Source organism: Pezoporus flaviventris, unplaced genomic scaffold, assembly GCF_033815535.1.
Source record: "Pezoporus flaviventris isolate CSIRO_AGI_PZ_B2104156 unplaced genomic scaffold, CSIRO_AGI_Pfla_v1 ptg000013l, whole genome shotgun sequence".
Lineage (NCBI taxonomy): Eukaryota > Metazoa > Chordata > Aves > Psittaciformes > Psittacidae > Pezoporus > Pezoporus flaviventris.
The window spans coordinates 5,695,144-5,719,100 of NW_026892561.1; the positions used below are offsets into that span (position 1 = coordinate 5,695,144).

Here is a 23,957-nt window from a genome sequence, read left to right on the forward strand (position 1 = left end):
GAGCGTGTGTTCCTTCGGCGACTAAAAGGAAGGGCAGACCGTGCATGTGATCCGTGCACATGTTTATTGTTGCCTGTGAATAACCATGTACAGCAAATGGGCTCTGGAAGAAAGCTTGTTAGCAGATGTCGTCATGGCCCTTCCAATTTATAAATATAAGCCTTGACATTTATATTTTCCATATCCAGGGTTATCCTAGCCAGATGTTGAGAGGATTGGCTCCTTGGAGCCTTTAGCTATGACTCCTCATGGCATATTGTCTATCGCACAGCAAAAAAAATCTATTTCTGGCTCCCATCAAATAGATAAGGGAAAATGCACTGAGTACCAGCAGGTAAAGGGAATTCCTCCACATCTGAAAATGCACTTTAACACAGCTCTACAAAACTCTTTATGTTCACTCAGCTGAAAAATAAGTTGTCTGGTTCAACAGGCAGAGAAAATTCAATACACAGTAGCACTTCTACCCTGCTGTTTGGGGTGGGTGAAGAGCATGGTTTGTGTTATACTTGCAAGGCTGACTGTACTTGCAGACAGTGTAAAAAGCGCTGCGTGGGCTCATGCCCAGGGTGAGCTGTATTCCGTAAACACAGCAGTGGATAGTAAAGCACCTGTGCTCCCTAAATTGCTGTTCTTGATGCAGATTTTTACCTTCAGCAAGTGTGTTTTCCCTATCGAGCAGGGTGGTGGCCAGCTCCACATTCAGACTCCCACCTCACAGCACTACTCAGCTGACAAAATGTAGCTGTTTCCATCTTCAGAGTGAACCGAATTGCTCCCTACATTGGTACAGCCAGCACTGACCCCTTAGGGAGGTTGGACCCTTGTGCACATGAGGTTTCATAGAATCATAGAATGGTTTGGGTTGGAAGGGGCCTTAAAGCTCACTCAGTTCCAACCCCCTGCCACGGGCAGGGACACCTTCCACTAGAGCAGGTTGCTCCAAGCCCCATCCAACCTGGCCTTGGACACTGCCAGGGATGGTGCAGCCACAGCATCTCTGGGCACTCTGTGCCAGCGCCTCAGCACCATCATAGTGAAGAATTTCTTTCTACTCTTAATCTAAAATCTACCCTCTTTCCATTTAAAGCCATTCCCCCTTGTCCTGTTACTACATGCCCTTGTAAAAAGTCCCTCTCCAAGGTCTGGAGCTGTTAAGGCAGGAGCAAGTCATTTCCTCACTGCTCAGGCTATGGAAGTGGCAGAGATCCATCCATGCCATAGCTTCTCCTTGCACTCCACCTGTCAGGGAGAAGAGTTGATAGAGTCAGCAGAAAAGCTGGGTTTGGGTTGAAGATGGGACCTCTGAAAGGACACTGCTTGCTCTGTTGATGGCTGTCTGCCTCTCTACCCTAGGGATACACAGATGTGGTAGGAGATTAGTTACCATCTAAAAGCCAGAACAAACCTTCTTCTCAAACACTACAACCTTAAGCTGGACTTACTGTATATTTGAGTGATATTCATATCCAGCAGTATCTAAGCACTGAAAGACTGCAGACCTGCTATTCCCCAAGGTAAAGCTGTAGACTTACCAGAGCTACATAAAATCCATGAAAATGTCGAAAACTTCCTCCTCCAGTGAGTTACCATAATGAAAAATAAATGCCTTTAAAATTCAGTGGAAATGCAAACACACAACAGTGTCAATGCCAGCCCAGAGGAATAGGATAAGGGATGTAGGATTTACTTCTGGTTCTGCTATTCCCCTTCTGACTAGTGAGTGTCACACCCTGTGAAATTAAGTGAAGAAGAGTATGAGAGGGAGGAAGATGACATTATTGTTGTGGTGGGCAGTTAGTTTATAAGAGGGATTTACCCACAGTTATTTTGTGGTAGTGGGTTTATCTAAGAAGTCAGATTCATTGTAGAGTGAAATGGGAGGAAATCTGATTCTCTGACAGCCCCAGCAGGACAGGCTGCGCTGTGTGCTGAAAACCCAGCAGGACTCCAAAGGGCGGCTGTGGTCCAAGTCCAGTTACTCACTGGGATGAGGGAGAAGTAGGATTTATTTAAATTCATATGGTTTTAATGCTATAAAAGCTGGGTTCCTGCAATTATGAAAATGCCAGGCCAAATTCCGACTTCACTCACATCTCCTCCTTACAATTCCTGAATAACTTAACTGAACAAAGTAAGCATTATACCTTGCGGCTTGGGCCCATGATAGGGGAAAGCAAGGGAGCCAAGCCTATTGCCTGTTAGCTGCTGGGTGTCAGGGATGCCTCACGTTAGCAGTACCGTGGAGGGACATGGTGCAAATGGTCTTCACAGAAGCTCAGTTCTGCAGAGACACTTCAGGATGAGGTTCTGACATCCAGGTTTTGCAGCCTTTCCAGTCCCACAGGACAGCAAGCAGCTTTTCATGACCAGGCTGTCAGATGGTTTGGAAGTGCTTGGGCAGAAGGAGTTTGTGCTGTGGCTGGTATCGCTGTAGTTGCTTTGCGAGCAGCCGGAGGAACGCAAACCTTGTAGGCAATGAAGCAGCTTGATGTCCTTGGCATTTCTGCATGGTAGATGTGCCCTATGAGCCTTCCTCCATTTTGCAACTGAGTCTGTTGGAAAGGAAAAGAAGCCAATGCTTTTATTCAGTGGAACAAGCTTGAACTTAATCCTGCTCCAAATAACAGGTTCAAAGATCTGACCCTATCTTAATTATTCCTACTAAGTGAGACTGTGGAAAAATACAAGCAGGAAAGTGAGCCCAGTGCATTAGAGAGAAAAATGTGATACAGACTAAGCGGAGAGAAAAACTGTTACATGGGGATGGAAAAAGAACAGGGAGAAGGGAAAAGAAAATTAAAATCAAATGGAAAAATGCAGCATATTGGACATCCATTTAAGCCAGTTTATGTTTTCGTTGTTCTTTCTGTTCTTTAATACATTGCACAAGCATCTTCTTAGTTGAAATAATTGTGTCTTGGAGAAAACACTTAATTTGACAGGACGTTCTAGGTATTTCCCCACTATTGCCTATTCTAAATAATTTTAAAATCTAGAGGGGAAAGTTGATACCTTTTACAGTGTTTAGCAAGAAAGTGACAGGGTCAGCTATATACGTCTCTATGAATGTATGTGTTCCCCAAGCACATCTAAACATGCATGGTTAGTTCCATGCATCTGCAAAAAGTATTTGGGCCATAGGGCCCACACAATGCCAAACAAATATTTGAGTGCACGTAGGAGAGGGCAGATCGAATCACTCTGGTTCTAATTAATCAAAAAGTTGAGCCCAAGACATAAAATATGAGTTATGATTTTGACCACTCCAAAAATGCATGTGGGGCTGTACTGGGGAGAGCAGGCTGTTTGCATAATACAGATAAAAGGTAGATATTCTGCTCATGCTTGGGATCTGGTTCAAAACCACCTGATTGCAGCACCATCAAATGAACTCTTTACATGTTGTATATCAACAGGTTACTCAAAAATCTTCACATCTTGCATCACTGGCAAGACTTTTACAATACAAAGCCCATCTGTGTATGCACCCTTGATGTTCTTGCTTACTTTGGCTGTAAGAACGGCAGTCATTATCTGTCCAAGGACCAGTGAAACAAGCACTTGGTTACTTGAGCCGTGATGATGAGTGCCTTAATTGCACATAGAAATCAGGTACACAGCCAGATGTGTGCGGTGGGTGGGGGGTTTGTGGATGTTTTTGAGCCCACATCACTATTTAGACTATCATGGACACATCCTGGCTCAGATGTCAGTGCAGAACTGGTGAAACAAAGGGCTCTGAGCTATCCCATCTTAGCAAGGGCCAGGCCCTGGGTAAAACTGGGATGCATTATCCCGGCTCTGTGATTGCCTCGTCCCAGTGCAGAATCGCAGGGGGATATTCTTAGGATATTAGAGAATCATCAAAGCATTTCTTAGAAGGGCAAAGGAAAGAGCTAATGTTGTCATCTCCTGCCTCAGGACCACCCAGACACTCTGCAACAAATCATGGGTCTTCAGCTACAGTATCTTGAATTACTGTTCACAGGGATTTGAAAGAATTTTTTTTCCCTCTTTTTTTCCTTTTTTAAAAGGATGACATGTAGTTTCCTGATGGGCTGGTTTTAATAAGGTCGAAATCTTTGTTGTTGCCAAATCAGAGAGGAATATAACATCTTTAAGTCATTAAATGGGAATGGGGTAATTACTCAGAGGGTGTGCTTCAAAGGTTATTGGTTTTTACAACGCTCTGTGTTTTTACACCATTCTGCAGTTGTCTGGAAAGGAGTGGAGGGCCTGATTCTGCCACTGCCACATGGTTGGGTGCAGGACTTGTATTTGCAAGGTTTCCTGAAGGGCTTCAGGGCAGGAGGCTGAAAAGGGCCATACACAGCCTCCTCTGGGGATGGGGGAAAGCTGGAGCCTGACTGTGAGGTGCAGTAAACATTCCTGCATGTTGGAATTTCACTTAAGAAAAGGGCCCTTGGGCTATGCTGGAGTTGTTTCTCACCTGCTCCTTCCCTACCTGCTAGGTGCATCCTTATGTCCACCTTCACGTCACTATATCCCCATGCCTGGGGGACCTTCAGGCTGCATTGCTGTAACAGCAAACTGTTGCTCTTACCCCTGTCTCTGATGCAGCAGTCTCCACTGCCCCCATCCCATACCTTCCCTTCCATCCCATCCCCATCCCCATTTCTTCCTCTGTCCCCACAGCAAATAACACGCTTTGCCATAACAACGCGCCTTTGTGATGTTCCTGTAGTGCTCAGCCTCACTGCAGGTTGGTGTCACTGGGGGCTGAATTTGACATCATGGAGGTATTTTGCAGGTGGCCCAGGCAATTGGGAGCTGCAAATCACAAGGAGAGCCTGCAAAACACTTCACTTTGGGTTAATGCTGCTGGTGTCACGCTAACGCTTCAGGGTCTTGACTCAAATCAGAGTCGGGGGAGTGATAGAAGTGAAGTGATTTAACACGGTTTTGATGGTGGCTCGGTGGGTGACACAGGGGTGAAAATCAAATCTCCCAGCTGCGTTTCAGTGTTGAGCCTCCTCCTGCTTACACCATTATGGCCCCCCTCGAGACCCTGATCCAAGTGAGCCACCTTCTCCTCCTTCATGTCGCTCAGAGCCAAGACCCCATAGAGGGGCCAGCAGGCTGCTGTCCTGCCGTGCCTGTGACTGGGGGGCTACTCCACAGCCACAGAGGGGAGCTGCATCCCCACCAGCTACTGCTTTTCTTCATTGCAGAATCAGCAGTTTTCCTCTTCCCCACCTTGTGGCCCCATCCCAGTTTAGGAACCGATCCTTACCAGTCAAAGCTCTCACTGGGGCAAGAGCTTGGCTGGGGTTCAGGAGACCTGAATTCCAGAGATAGAGATCTTCAGAAGCAGCTCATCTCACCCACCTTAGAGACATGCCTTTGGGGGGAAAGGATTGTCCTCTGGAGACGTTTTGTTCTTCATGAATACAACAGAATAGCTCTGACTACAAGCCTCCATTTGACATAGCTACAGTGATCTCATCCTTTAAATCCTGCTATAGACCAGGGCATCTGAAGGACTGCCCTTGACTCTGATGGCACCCTCTGCAGGTGCTGCTGACAGCCTGGTTGCTGCATGTTCGGGAGGTGAAGGTGCCTCACATTGCTTCCCTTCAACCCCCCAAGCATTCCATCCTTGTGTGCAGTGTCCTGCTCACCACCACCACCACCCTTCCTGCACTTCAGTACACAGTGACAGTGTGGCTGAGGGTCCTGGCATGATAGTTCACGGCTTTCTGCCCTTTCAAAGCCAATGCCTGGTGAACCTTGTGCTTCCCTTTCCCTCTTTTCCTTCCATATCCTCTCCTTTTTCCTAGAGATAAGCCATGGCAGACATGGTCCTAACAAGGAGCAGGGTTGGAGGAGCAGACCTGTATCTGCAAACATGCACTGCCCTTTGCCCCTTTTGGGGTCAGAGGTTCACTGATGCCCACTTTAAGGAGGGGAACTGCTTGCTGTCAGTCTCCAGAAGAACCAAAGCATTGAAATAAGGCTGGATCAGAGCTTGACATTCCTCTCAGGTGGAAAGATGGTTCCTATTTGAATCTCATCAGAGGGAAAGCTCAGATCAACAGCGATGGGTTGTTGAAATGCTCCTGGTGTGGTTACCTGATCCCTCTATTGACAGCGTGGCTGCAGCTGCCTCACAGAGGGTGGATGCTTGCAGTGTGGGAAATGGCCAAAGATCTGGGCTCCCAATAACCCTGGGGTAAAGGGAAACTAGCAGAGATAAGGCTCTTCTTTTTTGTGGCTCATCCCATCAGCCACAAACCAGAGTGTGATATTGGTTACTTGTTCAGACATGCAAAGGCAGTTTACTACACTACTGCAAATAAGCAGTGGCCTCCTCTGGTCCAAAACTGGATTCCTTAATCGGATCCAGATTGGATTATTGTTTCTTTTTTAATGAACTGAACCTTGCGAGACCATGAGCCTCTTGGCCTTGTTCCCACAAAGGACTTCAGGACATGCTGAGTTGTAGGTATGTGAAAACTAGCCTTGCTGGAAGAACTCATGTGCTTGCAGTGCTTAGCATCCTGCTAGTTTGAGACCCAGAGACTCAGCATCCTGCAGGATTTATCCCTCAGGCTGCAAGAACAGTGTCCATAAAGAAATCAGTGATGGAGCCTGGGGGGAATGGAGCCTATGCTGATCTAAAGAATACCTTTATGGGATGTCCATATGGACATATTAAATAATAGCCTGAAATTTTCATATTTATTTCATATAAATATGTCCATTATGTAACAGGCACATTAAATAATAACATGAAAATTTCAGGACGTAGAGACTTCACATTCCCTGTAAGAAGTTACTCTTAAGGTTAAATCCTTGTGAGTTATTTCTAGTATGATTCCCCCTCTGTCCCCTTCATGCTCCTTTTCCTCTTGGTTGAGCACCTATTCTTTTCTCTCATACCTGTGGTCAGGCTTGTTTCCAGCCAGCTTGTTTACGTACTGCAACGGGTTGGTTCCAGAGCAGATGTATTTTTCAAGTCTTGATGGATAATTTCTGGTGACATAAATAGGTCTGGTTAGTTCCAGGAATAATTGTCTTCACTAACAGAACATTAGTTTTGATCACCAGAAAAATAATGTGATCAACTCTCACATCTGTTCATTAAATGAAGGGGGGGGGGGGGGGGGGGGGGGATGGAGAATAGGGCAAAATTTGTTTGAAAAGAAACAGGAAGCATATGCTTAATATCACTTAAGAAACCCCTAACCATCATAAGGTTAACATCAAATCTCAAATGCAAAACAGCCATTATTGTATTTACTCAAAAGTTTTCTTTCGGTTTACTAGCTCTGTAGGCATTCAGTTGAAACATGCGTTTTTTCAGGGTTCAATCTCTGCTGGCACGTTGTCTTGATAAGCTTCTTTCATCAGATGCTGTTGTAAGAAGGGCTGTCTCAGTCCACATTTGTTTACGTTTATTAAAAATAGTTGTCATGTGTTTATGTAGGTCCTTTGATCCAGAAAAATCCCCAAACACTTTGTAAGTTCTGCTTGAAGGGGTCACTTCCTCCTCCCTGAACAGAAACCCACGTTTGGACTGAGGCGAGGCACCAGATTAAAAATGTATGGAAATACCACCATTATTCGGTCAGTCCTCACTGCCTCGGAGCGCCATCAGTTTTCCAGGAGCTTCAGAACAGTTAACCATAAAGGCAGCTTGGACTTTAAGGGTAAAGAGTGGTGAAAAGACCATCTTCCTTCAGATGGCGTGTTTTTCATGCACTTTCTTCTGCTCTGCAAATAAAGAACCAGTGGTACCTACTGCACAAAGCATTGGGCTGGCAATATCTCAGCTAGAGCTACTGTTCCCAGTTGAGGGCATCTATCTCACTCCAGTGAATACTGAGCAATTAGGCAGAGCCAGAGGAGAGCAGATGAAAGAATGAGGGAAGGAACCTGAGGACTTGCAAAGAAAAGCAGAGGAAACTGTTTAAAGGAGAGAAAACTAAGGTGAAACATGGTTAAGTCTTCAAAGCACATGGAAGGATGCTGAGAGGAGGAAAGGAATAACGCTGTCCATGGGGACAGGAGAAGTCACAGACTTGCGCTGTAGCAAGGGAGATGATTGGTGAAACATCAGGCAGTAATTCTGGACGTCAGGAATGGTGAAATGCTGGGATAGATGTCTGCAGAGACTCTGGAATTGCTATCATTTCCACACAGGATTTCTTTGAGACTGGATTAGACGTAAATGTGAGGAGGTTTAGCTCTTGCTCCTGTCTTTGGGGCAGATGGGCCAGAAAGCCCCTCTTGGTCCTATCTTCTGCCATACCACCACATGTGGTCAGATGAGCTTTGCTTATATGAATAAACCAAGTCATGATAAAAATTAGTTTGTGAGCTCCTTGCAAAGTCCTCACGAGCTAAACCAGAGCAGAAATTCCCCCAAAGGGTTGCATGTGCGTTCGTTTTATTTTCCAGTTTTAAAGTGCTCCCAAATCATGGAGGTGCTCCAGCATGCCCCCAGCATAGAGAACTTGAATCATGTAATTGGATTCAGTGGGGTCTGTTGACAAAGCCTGTGCCTGAGGCCCCGTTTCTGGGGAAAGTTTTACACGTCCTAATGATAGTAAGACAATGTATGACTAATGCACTGATTTGAAAATCTGATCAAAAGTACGAGCTCATGAATATGATACCGCAGGTCATTTGGCTAAAAGATACCTGGAGCCTTCCAAATTCTTAAAACGATCCCATACACAGAAGCGAAAAAGAGAGGTATGAACAGAGGAACCAGTGGTTGCCTGTTCACCACGGATCGTGTGGAATGTTTTGTTAAAGATATTTTTATCAGACACGAAAGACTGAAATGCAGAATATCCTGAGCTGGCAAGGGGAGGCGTGATAATAATTTAGACTATTATCCCTCAGATCTGTGAGTGATTTATATTACTCTTGATGTTCATTTCAGGAATGCTCAAAACTTCCTTGAGGACAGCGGAAGGTTTCCAGTTGAGTTCAGGGGGCTGCTGCTGCTTTAGTCCTTAGGGAGGGATGGGGGTCAGTGAGATCCTACATGCACAACCAGACATGCTCAGAGGGAGTTTGGGGAAGAAGTTGTCTCCTGACACCAGAACCACCTCTAAGATTAGGTTGTAATCTAACCTGGCTGTCCGTAACCCTAGGAAGATAAGGACCCTAAGCAAGAGTAAGTCCCCCCTAGAGACCTGGACTGGAATGAGGTGGACCACCTTCTGGAGAGGTTTCTCTTCCCATTCAGTATAGAAACAGCCTAGTCACAAACTTAGACCAGAGGTTTTACAAGGAGTCTCGTAGCATTTGGTAAAAGGGATCATTCTCTTCAAACACCTCTAAACCACGCTGCCAGTTGGCTAGAAGTAGAGTTGCATTTGAGAAAATGCCTTACATGGATAAACTGTGATTCATTTGCTGTTAGCATGCTTTGTACACGTTAATGGAAACACACTGTTCTTCTCTTATAAAGCACTTAAGGATTTCTTAAAAACAAACACCCCCACCTAACAGCATTTTACCTTGACAAAGACACCTTATAGAAATCAAATGTCTTGAAAACAGAAAATTATCTCACTGACTGAGGAGAAAGGTGGTCAAAAATTCTCAGGTCTTTCAGGTCTTGTAAGTAAATTGGGAGTGGGGTGGTTGTTCCCCCCAAAAGTACATGTTTTCAAGGAAGAAATAATAATAATAATATGGTTCTGGCAGTTGACTAGAAAATGGAAACATCATATTGAAGTGTAAAATGTTGATTTAAGGCTGCTTTAGGAAGCGCTTAGATGCAGTTGGCTGATAAATGGGCTCATGCTTCTTCCAGGGTTTCCCTGGCCAGCTTGTGTCCCCCACTGAGCATCTCACACAGTGCATCCCTTAGGTGCAGAAAGGCAGTTTGCACTAGGGACATTTCAGTCATCTCACTGGAGGATCAAGCCTAGAGAATGTGTCAGAAGCAGGGTATTCCAACTGCAATTCTGAACAGCATTTTGGAAGTGTTTTTTAAATTGACATTGGAAAACAGACCCTTCTTGCTGTTTAAAACGTAATTTAGGGTTAAATGATGTAGTTCTGTAAAAATGACAAACAGTAACGAAAAGATGAGTACAAGCACGTACCCACACTTACCTTAGGGAAAACTGGTACAGGGAATATCCCCCGAAACTGTGATCCCACGGTCAGTGTTGGCAGGTCTGTGTACCACAGCATCACTCAACAGGATAAATGAGATCTGGATCAGAAGTTGGAGCATGACTGCATTTCTGTTGAATTACACAGAGCATTTAGTACCTAGTTTTCTTAGAAATATGCTTTAATGATGCTTTGTATTCACTGTAGGAAGACCATTCATACTTACATTACATATACCACTGGAGCTTGGATACAGAGTGCCTAATCTGGTATCATTCTTGACAGCACTAAATTAGCTGCTCAAAAAAGCTGGACCAGTTTTAAACAGCAGCATCAGCTTATCCCAAATCAACTCTTTGTATTAAGTGACTGCAGTAGTTTTGATGCAGTACAGAAGAAGCTCTAAAGCTATGTGTCTTGCATCATCAGTTCAAGACATAAACCAACAGCTCACCACAGGAATTTAGATAAGAGCTGTCTCAAGCAAGGCTTGCTTTCAGAATTCTCTCTTTACAGAAATTTGTTCCTCTGGAACAAGCACCACTTCTTACTGTCAAAGTTCTAATACTAGTTAGATGGATTATCTACTCGCATGAAGTAATTCCCATGTCTTTAATTCAAGGCTGCCTGTTTTTTTTACTCTTAGTCATTGCACATTAGTTAAGATCACTTCTAGCTGCAGAACAACTATCCCACCCAGAAAATGTGGTGACAGTATAAAGGTTGAGGGAAGAAATGAATTTAATTATCCCCAAACCCAGTGTGAAGTGTAAGGTGCAGTGATTGACTATTGGATTTGATGTAGACCCACGTGTGTGTGTATTTACCAGTATTTACTGTCCTGGATGGACTCGGATCTCTTCACAGTTTGTGGTTGACTGAACACATTTGAAGCATCTGAGCTAAAAGCCCTCTCTGGTGTTGCTTAGACAGAAAAAAAAAAAAACAAAAGCTTTCAATGCTACTAAATCCTATTACTGTGTGTGATTCTAGAGCAAGGTATTGTTCCTTTTATCTGATACTAGGCAAGATGCAGCCTTTTCTTCCAAGGTCAGCATCTCAGATACCAGAGCTAATTATTTAGAAAACTGCATAGCTTCTTATCCCATAAGAAATTATTTGGCAGTCATTTTTAGTGCCTCCAAATCCTTTTTATGGAGCATTCATAAAGTAACATAAGACAATCTGCAAGTATTAGTGTCGCATCTTGTTTTGAGGGGAACCTGTCTTTTCTGTCCTTGCTCCCCAGCAGAATGCCTTGTTTTTAAGTCCGGAATGCACCTTGCACATTTTGCATGTTTGGTTGTGCTGCTCTGTGACAACCAGCGGATTATGGATCATCCAGTAATGGATGCAATGGAAGCATTTTATGAAATGGAGATTACGGCTTAAAACTTCCAAATCAATTGTAAATGGACCTTTTTGACCTACAGCGTCATGGGAATCATGATGAATTCCAACCTGCAAATTCAGATCAAAGTACTAACTCAAGCTACAATCAATAAGCAATCGCACCACTGTTGAAGCAGATGCACAGGGAAACCTCACACTGAGTCTGGTTTTGGCATTGTGATTTAATTCAAAATGTTCTAAAGCCAGGAGAAAAGAAATGAGGCTGCTTTGTCTCCTGTGCTCAAGCTTATCACTTGTGGAAGGGGATCCTGAGAAGTTCTTTATGGCTTGTGAAACAGGGAAAGGACATGTTCTGTATCCCCTCCTGTACTTAGTATCCAGTCCATGGTCAGACAGTCATGTCTCTGAGACTTGACTAATTTTCAGACCTATGGTGGCAAGAAGGTACCTAAGAACATAAGAATGATGTCATCCTGGGTCAGCATAAAGATATGTTTATCACAGTCTCTGATGCTGACCAGTAATGCTGAAAAAAATGAATGCAATATGTTAGACGTACCAAGAGTGATGCCTCCTTTGGCTGTATTCTACCAACAGGCAGAAGCTGAATCAGCTGTTTCTAAATCATCACACTTACTAGCCCCTGGGGCTCTCCCTGCATGTCTAATGTGTGCAAACAATAATAATAATGGTGATTGTCATTGTTGTTAATACTACATAGAGTGACAGCTCACAGAGTTTAATTTCCTTCTCTTGTGTTTTCTCTTAGCACCACCACGTTGCCTTCCTATATCAGGATAACCAATGGCTACATCACAGTCAAACCTCCCATTTGGATTTCAAACCAGCTGGATCAGAGACCACGTTCAGATCACCCATCCCAGCCTCAGCCTACAAGCTCAGCTTCAGCCAGCCTTTTATGGCCATCAATAACTTCTCTGCTCTGCGTGGCCATAGCTTCTTTACTCCTGAATCTACTGCAGCCTTCCTGACCACATTAGTATTACTTGCAATCCCGTGGAATAGAGAAGAGAGATAATTTATGAACGAATTGGAGGTTAAGACAACAGTTACAATCTGGACCTTCTCAGTGACTCAGTAGTGCCTTCTAGCTGATTTTGTCTCTTTGCCCAGATACATTTTGAAACTCTAAAGCTTTATTGTAACACTGACTTACATCTTCTTTTTGTAGAAGGATCTTTATTTCCCATAGTGCTATGGGGTTTTGTAAAATACACATGTTCATATAAAGAAAAAAAAACACAAAAAAGAAAAAGAAAAAATGTATTTATTCGACTGGTAAACTTATTTTTCTTGTTGTATATGTTAATAACATCCCTATTAATCAGTAGTGATGGTGAAACAGATAAATTAATATTTTCTATATTTGTTTTCTGACAACTCTGCAAATGTCTGAACTGACACCAGGTGAATGCCGTCTTTCTTTCTTTAACCATTACCTTTTACAGCAGCTGTTCAATAAGTACATTTCTGCTAAACTTCTTTATTTTACTTTCTTTTATCTCATTAACATAGTTTACACTGAGTAAAGAAGGTCCTGCTCTCTGTGGCCTATGCCCATTAGAAAAATAGGTGCATTCCTAACTCGTTAGCTGCTCCAACCTAAAATACCAGTTGTTTTTATATGACTTCATAAGTCATTAGTCAAGATAACCCTCTAAATTCTGCTGTTATCCTTAACTAAACTATTTAACGTCTTTGGAAATTACCAATTTCCCTCTTTGCCCTGGGATTAATTCATTAGCTAACACAAATGAAGACACCTTTTTTCTTAATAAAAAATTGCTTTTGAAGTCTGTAATATTCCCACTGGAATTATGTTCTTCTCTCCCTCTTTTTATATAAACACAAACCTAGAACCTTTCCCAGCGTAAATGAGGATAGAACTTGGTCTGTCTGTAGGGTATAAAGATGTAGTGCCCTGTTTATCTGTAGAACTTTGAACCACTTGTATTAATGCAGATGGACAACCCAGAGGGCAAAAAAAAAATCTAGATTCCTCTTCATCTTGCCGTTGTGATGCTTAGAGTTGGTATTTCCATGCTGAATTATGACTTGTCCAAAATCTGTTCAAGAGCACAGGAGTCCAATGAGCCCTGTGTCTCTGTATGGAGACACCTAGAACATTCCTCCGTTTTGTAGCCTATGGTACCTCTACTGACTTAGATGGAAAAGTTACGACACCTTGTGCTCACTGAAAGCAGCTACTTTTCATGAATGTGATGAATATGGGAAGAAACCCATGTCCATCTTAAAAACCATTATGCTGTTTAATAAGGTTGATTTTTTCTTTTCCCCCAACAAAGCCTTATGAAAAAATCCCTTTGGATGCAACAGTTTCAACCAGAGAAGTAATTTTGCTTGAAATAGTGTTTTTCTTTCTAGGTCATCTACAAACCAACAATCCCAAATATGTGATGAAAACATCAGAGTTAAAAAAGACTCGAAAAACAGAAAAATACAAGGCAACATTTTCCTTACAAAAAAGCAGTGCTTTTTCACCTTGGAAAAAAAAAAATCAGATTATAATGGTTACAATAATACCGATTAAAGGCTGACTGAAAACCATCATGTCAGTTTCCCACCAGCCCTACAGCCTGGGCTCCAGGATTGCAGATGGTTCCATGCAATCTTCAAGCCTGCAGTGAGACATAGCTTAGGAGTCACAGTTTGTTTGTTGTCATACCAGTTAATTCATGTAAGTAGGTTAAAAAATAATTAGACAATAAAAAGCACATAGTTTATTCACATCCATGATGAAATACTGAGCTTTTCCATCCTTCATCCAAACTCACTGTCTTGCAAAGGCTGGGAGAATACAGATAACTTCTTTCTGACTTTCATGACCTCCAGCCTTTGCTCTGCTTCTCACAGAAAGTTGTGCAGGTTTGTGGTCAATCTAAGTGAATACAGCAGACAGTGCTATAAGCTACCCTTATTTTATTTCAAGCACAACCATTGATAAGGGTGAACGGAAAACTTTGAGCTTTGCCCCAAACGTGAGCTTCAAGCACACCCTGTGCATACTTTTATATTGTGTATTTTGGCTAGCAGAAGAGTAGAGATGTTAGTTTTGGACAGAAGCCATTCACCTTGCATAATATTTATTGCACAGGGCTGGATATTGGAAACATATTTTGAGAACTTTCATTTTGGTTTTATTTGAGCTATTACCCTAGAAATGCCTTCATTTGAATATAATGGCTTAACAGACCTTGAAATTCAACATTAATGCATTTATAAAGGTGACTGGTTCTCCTGATGTATTCAAGACAGAGATCAGTACTGAATTATAATGTCTTATTTGCAAAAATTGAAATGGAAATAAGGTAGGCCAGTCTTAAGGGTGATAAGTTACATAGTAAAAGTGAACAGCCAACAAACCAAAACCCATTGGATTTTGTTTGTTGTAATCTGATCGAATCCAGAAATGATTCTGTGGTACCATCCCAGAAATAATTCCAGTTGTTGGAAAACTTTTACAATGTAAATAGAAAAGACCACATAAAGATAAGGGAGAGAAAAAAGAGCAGAAAACCACCAACAGCACCAAGACTAGAAATTACAATTCTGTCATTTCCCAAACTGTGACTTTCTCCATAAGCCTCTGGGGCTTTCTTAATATTAGGAGCACACAGATATCTCCACACTCACAGCTGTAGTTACACTGCACAGAATAGTCACTGTTTGTCACCAATGGGGCTTTTTCTCTGTGTCGCTCCTCGACTGGACAGTAATACTCAATATTCAGTAGCTCAGCTACCATGGTATGTTTGGCTATCACAGTATGTAAATAGCTTGGATATCAAAGTATGTTTTAACTTATATACATTTCCTGGCATTTTGTCCATAATTCCATGACATGAATGAATGTGCTGGAGTGCACCAAGCTCCCTGAGTTTGTCATACTGCAGTGCAGGTGTCAAAGCAAGGTGACTCCTGGCTTTTGGGGTGCACACACCTGACTTCTGTCACCTGAAAGCATTTAGGTTACTTGGTCTTATGATGGTCTTCTTTGAAGGAGAAGACTTGCAATAAATACAAGCTTAAGTAGCTCCCCTTAGATCCCAGCTCAGGAACCCCACGTGAATGGGTTCAGCACAGCTCTCTAAGCAAACATGTATTCTGTTGTCTCTACCCTAAAGCACAACTTAGGGTAAAATTTCTTTTTCAGTACATGGCATGTAAGCATAGCAATGCTGGAAAATGAGACCCTCACTGTGATTGATAAAATGGATTATTTATTAATCAGCTACAGCGGCCCTATTAACTAAAATACCCTAATGCTGGTTAGCACAGATCTCTGCACATCCATTGCTGTGGATCATGATTATATTCACCATGAGTTTATAAAACGTGTGCATCAGATTTGATAGATGCTCTTGAAGTAACACTGACTACTGGCTTCTTGGGACTTCAGTTTTCTCTATGGGTTCCTTGGAAAACGAGGAACCAACTGCTTCCTTTCTTCCAAAGGACAGCTCAGATTCCATGTAATCACAAGATTCCAGGAGCAGGAGATTTAACAAAATACACATTTTATATAAATATATATATATATGTATATATATATGCCCAGTATATATAATGGTAAACATCAGTGATTGATTGATTGATAGGATTTACCTCTGAGAAGCACAATCAAGAGACTCATGCAATGTCTAACAATCAAGACATGATTTTGGATGAGTCCAAAGCTGAATGTTCATATGATTCATCTTTTTAACTCAGCTACAACTGACACCAATACAATTCACTTTATATGTAACTGTAACATTATAAACGAGTACTAATTATCTGCCAAGCTCTTGCCCTGATGGAATAAATATTCCATACCACCAGCAACAGATCTAACTTCCACTCTTCCGTTGTTTTAATGCTTTTCTTGCTTATGTTTAAGTACAGATGCTATATTAACATGCACTGCCACTTGGAGAACCAGTTAGTAAGCTGGGACAGAAGGTATTTTATATTTTATGACTGATGTAGTTCCTCTGCAATCCCTCGGGCTGTTGAATAATGCAATACCTCTTCTGGCAATAAATGATAACATGATTTATGATAACTATGCTTTATACAGGTGTCAAAATCTGCTTTGTTGAACTTCCCTTCCCATTCCTCCAAGATCCAGTGTAATTTAGGAACACCCAAGGTACAGAGCTGTATATTTATTTAAGTTCTTCAATATACAATTGTGGAGAGAGAGATGGAAAGAGGGAGAACTTAATCTGTGTTTAGTGCATTGATTAGTTGAATGATATGACCCAGTCATTACCATATACCACTGTTAGGGAGGAATTTCCCATCATATATTTATGTTAGAGAAACCAAAGTGCCAAAGTTATTATCTCAGCATAAATGTTAGCATTCCAAACTTTGCTTAGTACCATATTCCTATATTATATCCAAAAAGTATATGGGCTTGTCATATCTCTGAAGTGATCAATGTCCCATGGAGTGCTAGAGTTCAGCTTCGATTTAAGCTTGTTTCAGCTTAACTGAAGCAGAAAGTTAATTGCCTAATTTTGAGATCATAGGGTGTATGTATGTGTGTGTGTGCTCATGCACATGCGTGCATGTGTATGTGCGCATAAGCGTGTTGTATGCATGTGTTTTATCCCACCCCAAATGCACCCTTTCCTCTGACTGGCTTTTCAGGAGGCACCTTAATCTAGCTAAAGGCAGAGAGGTCTTTCCAGTAAGTAGTCAATACTGTTCTTCTATAGGAAGGATTAACCATCCCGCAGGTTCGTGCTCACACTGAATTTTAAATGGCATGTTTTGTCAGTTTTCCATTCAAATACATTTCAGATATTTTGTCCCTGTTCTGCCTCCTGCTTTTGTGAACTGTTTTGAAGAGTGTAATAAAAAGATGCTTTCTAATATTATTTTATCAAAATATTTTTGTAGCATAATATATTAATAAAATGTTATTATAAATCCATAGCAAAAGAATCTTGTATGTCTAGGTTCTTTTCTTTGCACTAAAAGACAGGGAATCATCAAAGGGCAACATTCAGTTTGTAGAGCTTGTGCATGCTGCTTCTCTTTTGCCCAGGAACACCATGGGATGGAGGAAATCAGCCTCTGGGGAAGGTTCCTTATAAAATGATGTGGTTTTGTCAAGTCCCTTCCTGCAGAGATGTGGAAACTCTTTTTATTGGAGAGCATTTGCTGCCCCTGGCATGTAACAAACCTAGAGCAGCCTCAGGGTTGGATCTGTGTTGCTCAAACGAAGCCACTGGTTAACCTCATGGCATGCTCTGAGTGGGGCTTGGGCAGAGGGAAAGGCTCCAAATGGCAGATACAGGACCTGAGAGATGTGCTTGCCTCCACCATTTCAAAGGCTCAGTGGGAAAGCACAAAACCAAACCCAAATACAAAGGCCTTTTTGGGGGAGTGCAAGAGCAGGGATCTTGAAGAGCACTGACCTGAATTTGGGGGGAAAACTGATATATGGATGGCACTGAGGCAGAGGGAAAGGTTTGGGATGTTTCACTGTGACATCTGCTCATTTCCACGCTGCCCTGGGTGAGTCCTGCAGCCTTTGGACCAGACACAGGGCATTAACACCAGTATCCCATACTGTGCACAAGCAGATTCACCTCCCCTTCCCAGGCAGTGAAGGACAGGCAAGAAAGTGCCCTGGCAAGCTCTGCAAGACAGTTATTTTCAGTAGTAAGAGGACCTTTGTCAGCCGGAGTGAAAGCAGAACCAAGCTCTTCCCTTTTAACGACTCCCTTCCCTCACTACTAAATCCATTTGCCAGGATACTTATGGTTGTAAAACATCATTGAACGCTATGGAGCTACAGCGGGACGTTAGTTACTGTCACCTCTAGCGCTGCCCTTGGGAAGCACAGAATCGGCTCTCACATTGGGTCAGGGGCAGCAGAGGTGGGAAGCCATCCCTTTGGCACGGAGTAGCTGGAGTGTGGGGAAAAGCCCGGCTGAAGCATCTGCATTCAGTCCTGGTGGCTGCAGGAAGTGCTTTTCCCCAGTGCAAACAATTGGTGTCCTTTGAACCGCTGTTGCTGCTGCTGCTGGCAAATAAAGTAATACTGGAGCTGTGGCTCCACTGGGGCTGAAGCAGAAGGTACCGCTCCACACTGAGATACAGGGATTTACTCATGTTTCTTGGCATATTCCTCTTTCTTGCATCCAAATCCTGCCTTACAGCTGACATTGCAGACTTCTTGCTGATCGCAGCATCATTTGCTTCTTAATTATGTGCTAAGTAAGTCATTTAGTCTTTAACACACCATTTTGAGAGGACTCCACCAGCGAAGCTGTTTCAGAAATATCCACTGTAGGAAATGCAGTGGGAAGTATAAACACTTTAACTGAGCTAACCACGGCATGGGAAGGAATTGCTGTTGCAAAGCAGAGGGGAACCTCTCTAAAAGCGTAGTTTAAAAAGAGCCCATCTATTGCCATACCAAGCAGTCAAAGCTGCTTGCCATCTCTATTCTGGGACTTGCAGCTTGCAATGTGTGGTCCAACCATCATCTTAACCCTGCCCTGTCCACTTTTGCACTGCCAGCTATCCCTGCTCCTGGCCAGTCTCAGGCTACCACATCCCATTGCTCTTAAGGGTCATGTTCAGTCACAGGTCTGAAAACAATACAGACCTTCAGCCAGCAGAGCCAGATACTGGCTCAGTGGTGCCGTTTGCTTAAGCTTCTCCTTCCCTTGACCTCTTTCTGTGCTCCTAGACTGTCATTGCAGCTTTTTACTCTAACTTGAGATTTTCCTGTTTATAGATTTGCACCGGAAAGAGGGGAAACTGTGATGAGAAAAGTTCAGGGCAGAAGATAGGGTTTCTTGTTGAATAGCTTAGCGTCTGCATTGCCGCATAGCAGCCTATCTCCTTTTTGGATCGGTGCTTTCCAGTTCCCAAACCACCTGAATGCCACCCATAATTGCTCCCCACACTGAGCGGGCTGGAAGGAGTATTTCACTAAATGAAGGCCTCTGTGTGCTCTCTGTGTTTCTGTCTGCTCAGTAGTTTCCAATTGTTTCAGCTTGTGACCTTCTAGTGTTTTCCACTGAGAGTGCAGACCTCTGGCTGTACTCGTAATGCATATAACACCTTTTCTCAGTCTATTGCAGTGTAGCATTAGGCCAGGGATCCCCAAGGGCTTGTGGACCACAGCCAGATGTCCCTGAGCAGAGGTTTGCACCGCTGCCCTGCACCCTTCTTTGATCTAGGCTAACGATGGATGGCTTCGGCACAGCATCTCGGTACAGAAACACCCAACCACAGCCCAGCCTGCTGCCTTATTTCTTTGTTTCTTCATTTATTTTTATTTTAACCAGTTTGAGCTTAAATTAAAACGCAGATTGCTGTTGGTCCTCTCTTCCTAATGAGTATTTAAATGGGAGGAAAACACTCGAGAGACCTTCTGCCTTTGGTCTGTAGCAGAGAATTCAAGCATAAAATGCCTGTGTGTCTTCGTCTTTTGGCAAGTCTCATATTCTATTTTCTCGAGCACGTTGTGCTGTGAACAACACACCTAATGAAGACTTTGGGGGTTTTTAGCACATGGCTCTCCTTCACCCCACTGCAGATGATTTGCCAGTATTTATTAATGACTGAACTTACTACCTCTCCCTAAGCAGAGGTACTAATAAAGCTTCCCTGTTATCTAGTGCCTGCTGCCTATTCTCATGGAACTCCTAGAAATTATTATATTTGAGACCTTCAACCCCATGTGAGCAGTTCCAAACCTTGCTAGCGAAGGGGCAGTTCGAGCACGATGATCACATAACCATCACTGGTTTAGAAACGAGGTTGGTTATAGTGTGACTTACAGGCAAATGTATATGAGGCAGCACATCTGAAGGAAAACACATCATCGCTTGTGAACTTAATCACCACTGAATCAGGGCAGAGCTGTTCCTACTGCACCTGATTTGTGGAGGGACTGAACATGTCATACCAAGCTGGGGGAAAGCTGGAGTTTAGCTTAACGTTACGGCAGTCTGTGCTCCAGACTCATCTCAAAGATGTGCCCGTCTAACGTAGCCACAAAAAAGAGCTCCGCAGCATCTCCAGGGGCTCAACTGGAGCAAAGCGGACCACTGAGAAATATATTAAAAGATCAGGGCCCAGATGGATGTGCAGATGGAGCCACAGGAACTCCAAAAATCACAGGGGATGTCCAAAGGCAAACATAACCAGACACCCACAAGTCTACTGCCAGTAATGGAAACAATAGTAATGGAAAACATAGTATGTGTTTAGATTGCTAAATAGCTGGATGGTGGAAATACGATTACTTAATTTCACTGGGGTCTTAAACTATAAAACACTGAGACCTTATTGAGCATTACAAATTCTGTATTAGTCTTCTTAATGTACTCTTTCTCCCACTACAAAGAAGAGCTTTTTAATATCTCCCTGTACATTTAGTGAGGGAGTTTCAGGTACTGGGTTTTGGAGGGCCAATATGCACAGGCTTGGATAAAAAGGTGCCCAGCAGCCACATTGTGCTACATCTGCACTAGCCCATGGCATCTCATGCACCCAAGGGTGCTCTTTGTGTCAGCACTAGAATGTCTCAAGAGCACTGCTGTATGAGACTCAAGTGTCAGGACTTCAGGATGATGAGGCAGACCTCAAGGCCAGTGTCCTGGCATTACAGCCATACTTTTACAGCTGTAAAAACATGAGTCGGGCCCCAAAATCAGGTACATCTTTGATTTAACCTGTGCCTATACAACAGTCTGTACGACTAACAAACCACTCTGCCCTATCCATAGGTTTAAAACCTTGTAAACTGCACTATGCGTGCAGGTTTGGTGAGAGTTTTAGCCAACATCCAGTCAAAAGCCTTCCACTAACTGCCCTGAGCTTTGCGTTATGTCCTGATCAACTGATTCATTTGAGCAGCAGGTCCCCATCCTGCAGTCTCAAATACCTTGCTCCTCAGCATGCCAGCTCTTCATTAGGTTGGGCTGCACCTTTGGATGCAAGCCATCATCCAAAGCACTGCACTTCATTCCATTTTCCACGTTTAACAAGGATACGGTTAAAATGGCAGAACAAATTGCACAGAGCCAAACCTCCATCGAGCTGATTTCCAGAGGAATGATAACAACAATAACTGCAACAGCGAGTTCATGCTCACAGCTCTCATTCACACCTGGAGCTCCCTTCCTTCTTGGAATGAAATGCATTTTGAACAAAGGGACCAAGATAATGCGCTAAAACATCAACAACAGGCAGATAGAGGCAAAGCAAATGAAAGACACATGTAGGAAGGAAAGTGGGAGCTTTCTGCTTTGATTTGCACAGGTCCCATATCTTTATTGTCCTAAGGAGCATCAGTTTGTTGTCCCAACAGTATCAGATCTCCAGTCCTTATGTGTGACTTTGTGTGACTTACGATTCACGTTTTCTTTCTTCATATGAAAGCCATTGGTTTTAATTATAACATGTTGGATACCCAACCCCAACTAGCAGTATGTGGCTGAATTATTTGAACAGCAGTGCAGTAGGGCCCTTTTTCTTTCCAGAGATCTCTGCAGCTGTTTGTCTTGGCAAGAACAGGTCTGTCCCAAGCTCCATCCTGTGCAAAGTCCTTTCCACCCACTCAAGCAAGGCTTTCATGAGCATTCACCTCATTTTTAATGGAAGCATTATTATTTTCTGTTTTGCACTGGCAAAAATAATTCTCACAAGGGGAAGAGACAGAAACTCACACCTACCCATCTTCCTTGAACAAACTCTCTTCATCCAAACTGTAGGAAGTAAGCAAATTCAAGGAATTTGCCAACAATTGTTTTTCTCTTAGCAGTGATTGAGACCAAAAGTAGACACAGAGCCTTGTGATATCATCTCTCAACCAGAAGGATCCTCTTGAAGACACATTAGTTCAGATAATATTTGCACTGCAAACACAATGGTGGTGGTTGTGTGGTTATGTGCTGGACAATGCTGTTTGTGTTCCCTGGCTGTGCATGAGCCTCAGGGCAGGACCCAACCCACACAATGACTTTATCCTGCTGCTGCCTTTCCCTCCAAGGGAAATGCAAGCAGCTCATGAAGAGCCAAGCATTTGTTTGGGGTTTTTTGACCCTGTTTGTGGCAATGTGCACTGAGTATGATCTGCCCCTACTGAGCCCATGAGGGAAGGCAGATAGAGATCTCTATGCAGAGACTGAGGCTAGAGGTTAGGCTTGGTTCCCCATCGCTGTGGGCTTAATGATGATGCACCAGCAGCTGGGTTTTTCCCTGTGGCTCAGCAGGCCTTGTCAAAAGATACGTGAAGTGAGATCATGGTGCATGTGGAGAGAGTAAAATTCTGAGATCTGGCTGGTTTCTCAACATAATCCTTATCTTAACTTTCCTTGAAACCTCAACCTTCCAGGGCCACCTTTATCCAAAAGCATTGACACAAAGGGAGGGGAAAAAAAGGATAAAGTATTGGTGTTAATGGAAGACTCAGACATGGAGAGAAAAGTGTATACCAGGTTTAGAGTCTCTGTAGTCTGCTGCCAGCAACAGGCTCTGCTTGAAAGGAAAGTACCTATCTCAGCATGAGGTCAAGAGGAATAATAAAACTCCAGTCATTCAGAGGCAGGGAAGAGGAGAAAAACACTCATAAATGTGCTGGATTATGTTTCTCTTGAACTTTTAAAATAATCTTTTTCTCCTGCCCAGAGATTAGTCACAGACACAAATGATACCATATCTGTGAAAAAAGTTGGATGGATGGAATGATCTCTGGGGAGAAGGAGAGGAGGAAGGGAGCAGACACATACTACTCCATGTGCTGTTCTCACCTTCCCCTTTCACTGAGCCTGTCTGTACAAATGAAAGAGTCAAGTGGAAAATTAAGAGCCAAATGGAAAAGACAAGCATTTGGGTCCTACCTAACACCAGTGGGGAGCTTTCCATTGCTGCCTTCTGGGTTCAGGGCACTGACCTCACTGCTCTGTGATCTCCTAAGGGCTCCCACTCTGCAAGAAGCTTGATTTCTCCCAGAGGTCCCAGTTAAATGCTTTTCAACACATTTTTCCAGACTCAAAATGGAAAAGAAAAAACTAAGGGACTAATGAAAGTATGCTCATAAATGCCATTCTTTGGGAAAGGCTAGCGCTTGCTATGGTTTTCAAAACAAAACTCCAGTTCTTCCAACTACTTCTGAAGCACCGAGTTAGACTTCACAGCACCCAGAGGTGTCACGTAAAGAACAACCTCAGCCCCATCTTAATAAGGTGGGAAAACGAGGTGGACAGAGGATTTTATGGCATGCCTGAAATCACAAGGGACAGCTATGGGAGCAGGATTCGAAAGGCAGCCCTTCCTCTGTGGTACACTGTTCTCAGAAGCATGGCTCATTTATTTCAATTAATAGAGCTTTATAAGGGCTCCCTTGCCTCCTTTTTCTGGCACGAATTACTGCAAAGACAGTGAATTAAAAGCACCAAAGGGCATCATTTTCATTTAGTGTTTAAAGAAGCTCTTCC

The 23,957-nt window shown here is 43.1% G+C and overlaps 1 protein-coding gene and 1 long non-coding RNA gene across 3 annotated transcripts in view; one reads left to right on the forward strand and one right to left on the reverse strand.

Moving 5' to 3' along the window:
* The window catches only part of TRABD2B (TraB domain containing 2B), a 294,974-nt gene extending 277,538 nt beyond the window's left edge, over positions 1–17,436 (forward strand). The window contains exon 7 of one of the 2 annotated variants that reach the window (XM_061451306.1): positions 8,918–9,117. In XM_061451306.1, the coding sequence (XP_061307290.1) occupies positions 8,918–8,987 (70 nt within the window). In that variant the 3' untranslated portion in view covers positions 8,988–9,117. Of the gene's footprint in view, positions 1–8,917; positions 9,118–12,229 lie in introns of those variants that run through there. The other variant, XM_061451305.1, reaches the window with a different exon arrangement.
* The window catches only part of LOC133268353 (uncharacterized), a 238,216-nt gene continuing 217,916 nt past the window's right edge, over positions 3,658–23,957 (reverse strand). The window contains exons 5-7 of the long non-coding RNA XR_009743053.1: positions 10,105–10,238; positions 6,907–6,999; positions 3,658–6,191 (exon numbers count right to left, since the gene is read on the reverse strand). This is a non-coding gene — a long non-coding RNA (uncharacterized LOC133268353). The remainder of the gene's footprint in view (positions 6,192–6,906; positions 7,000–10,104; positions 10,239–23,957) is intronic.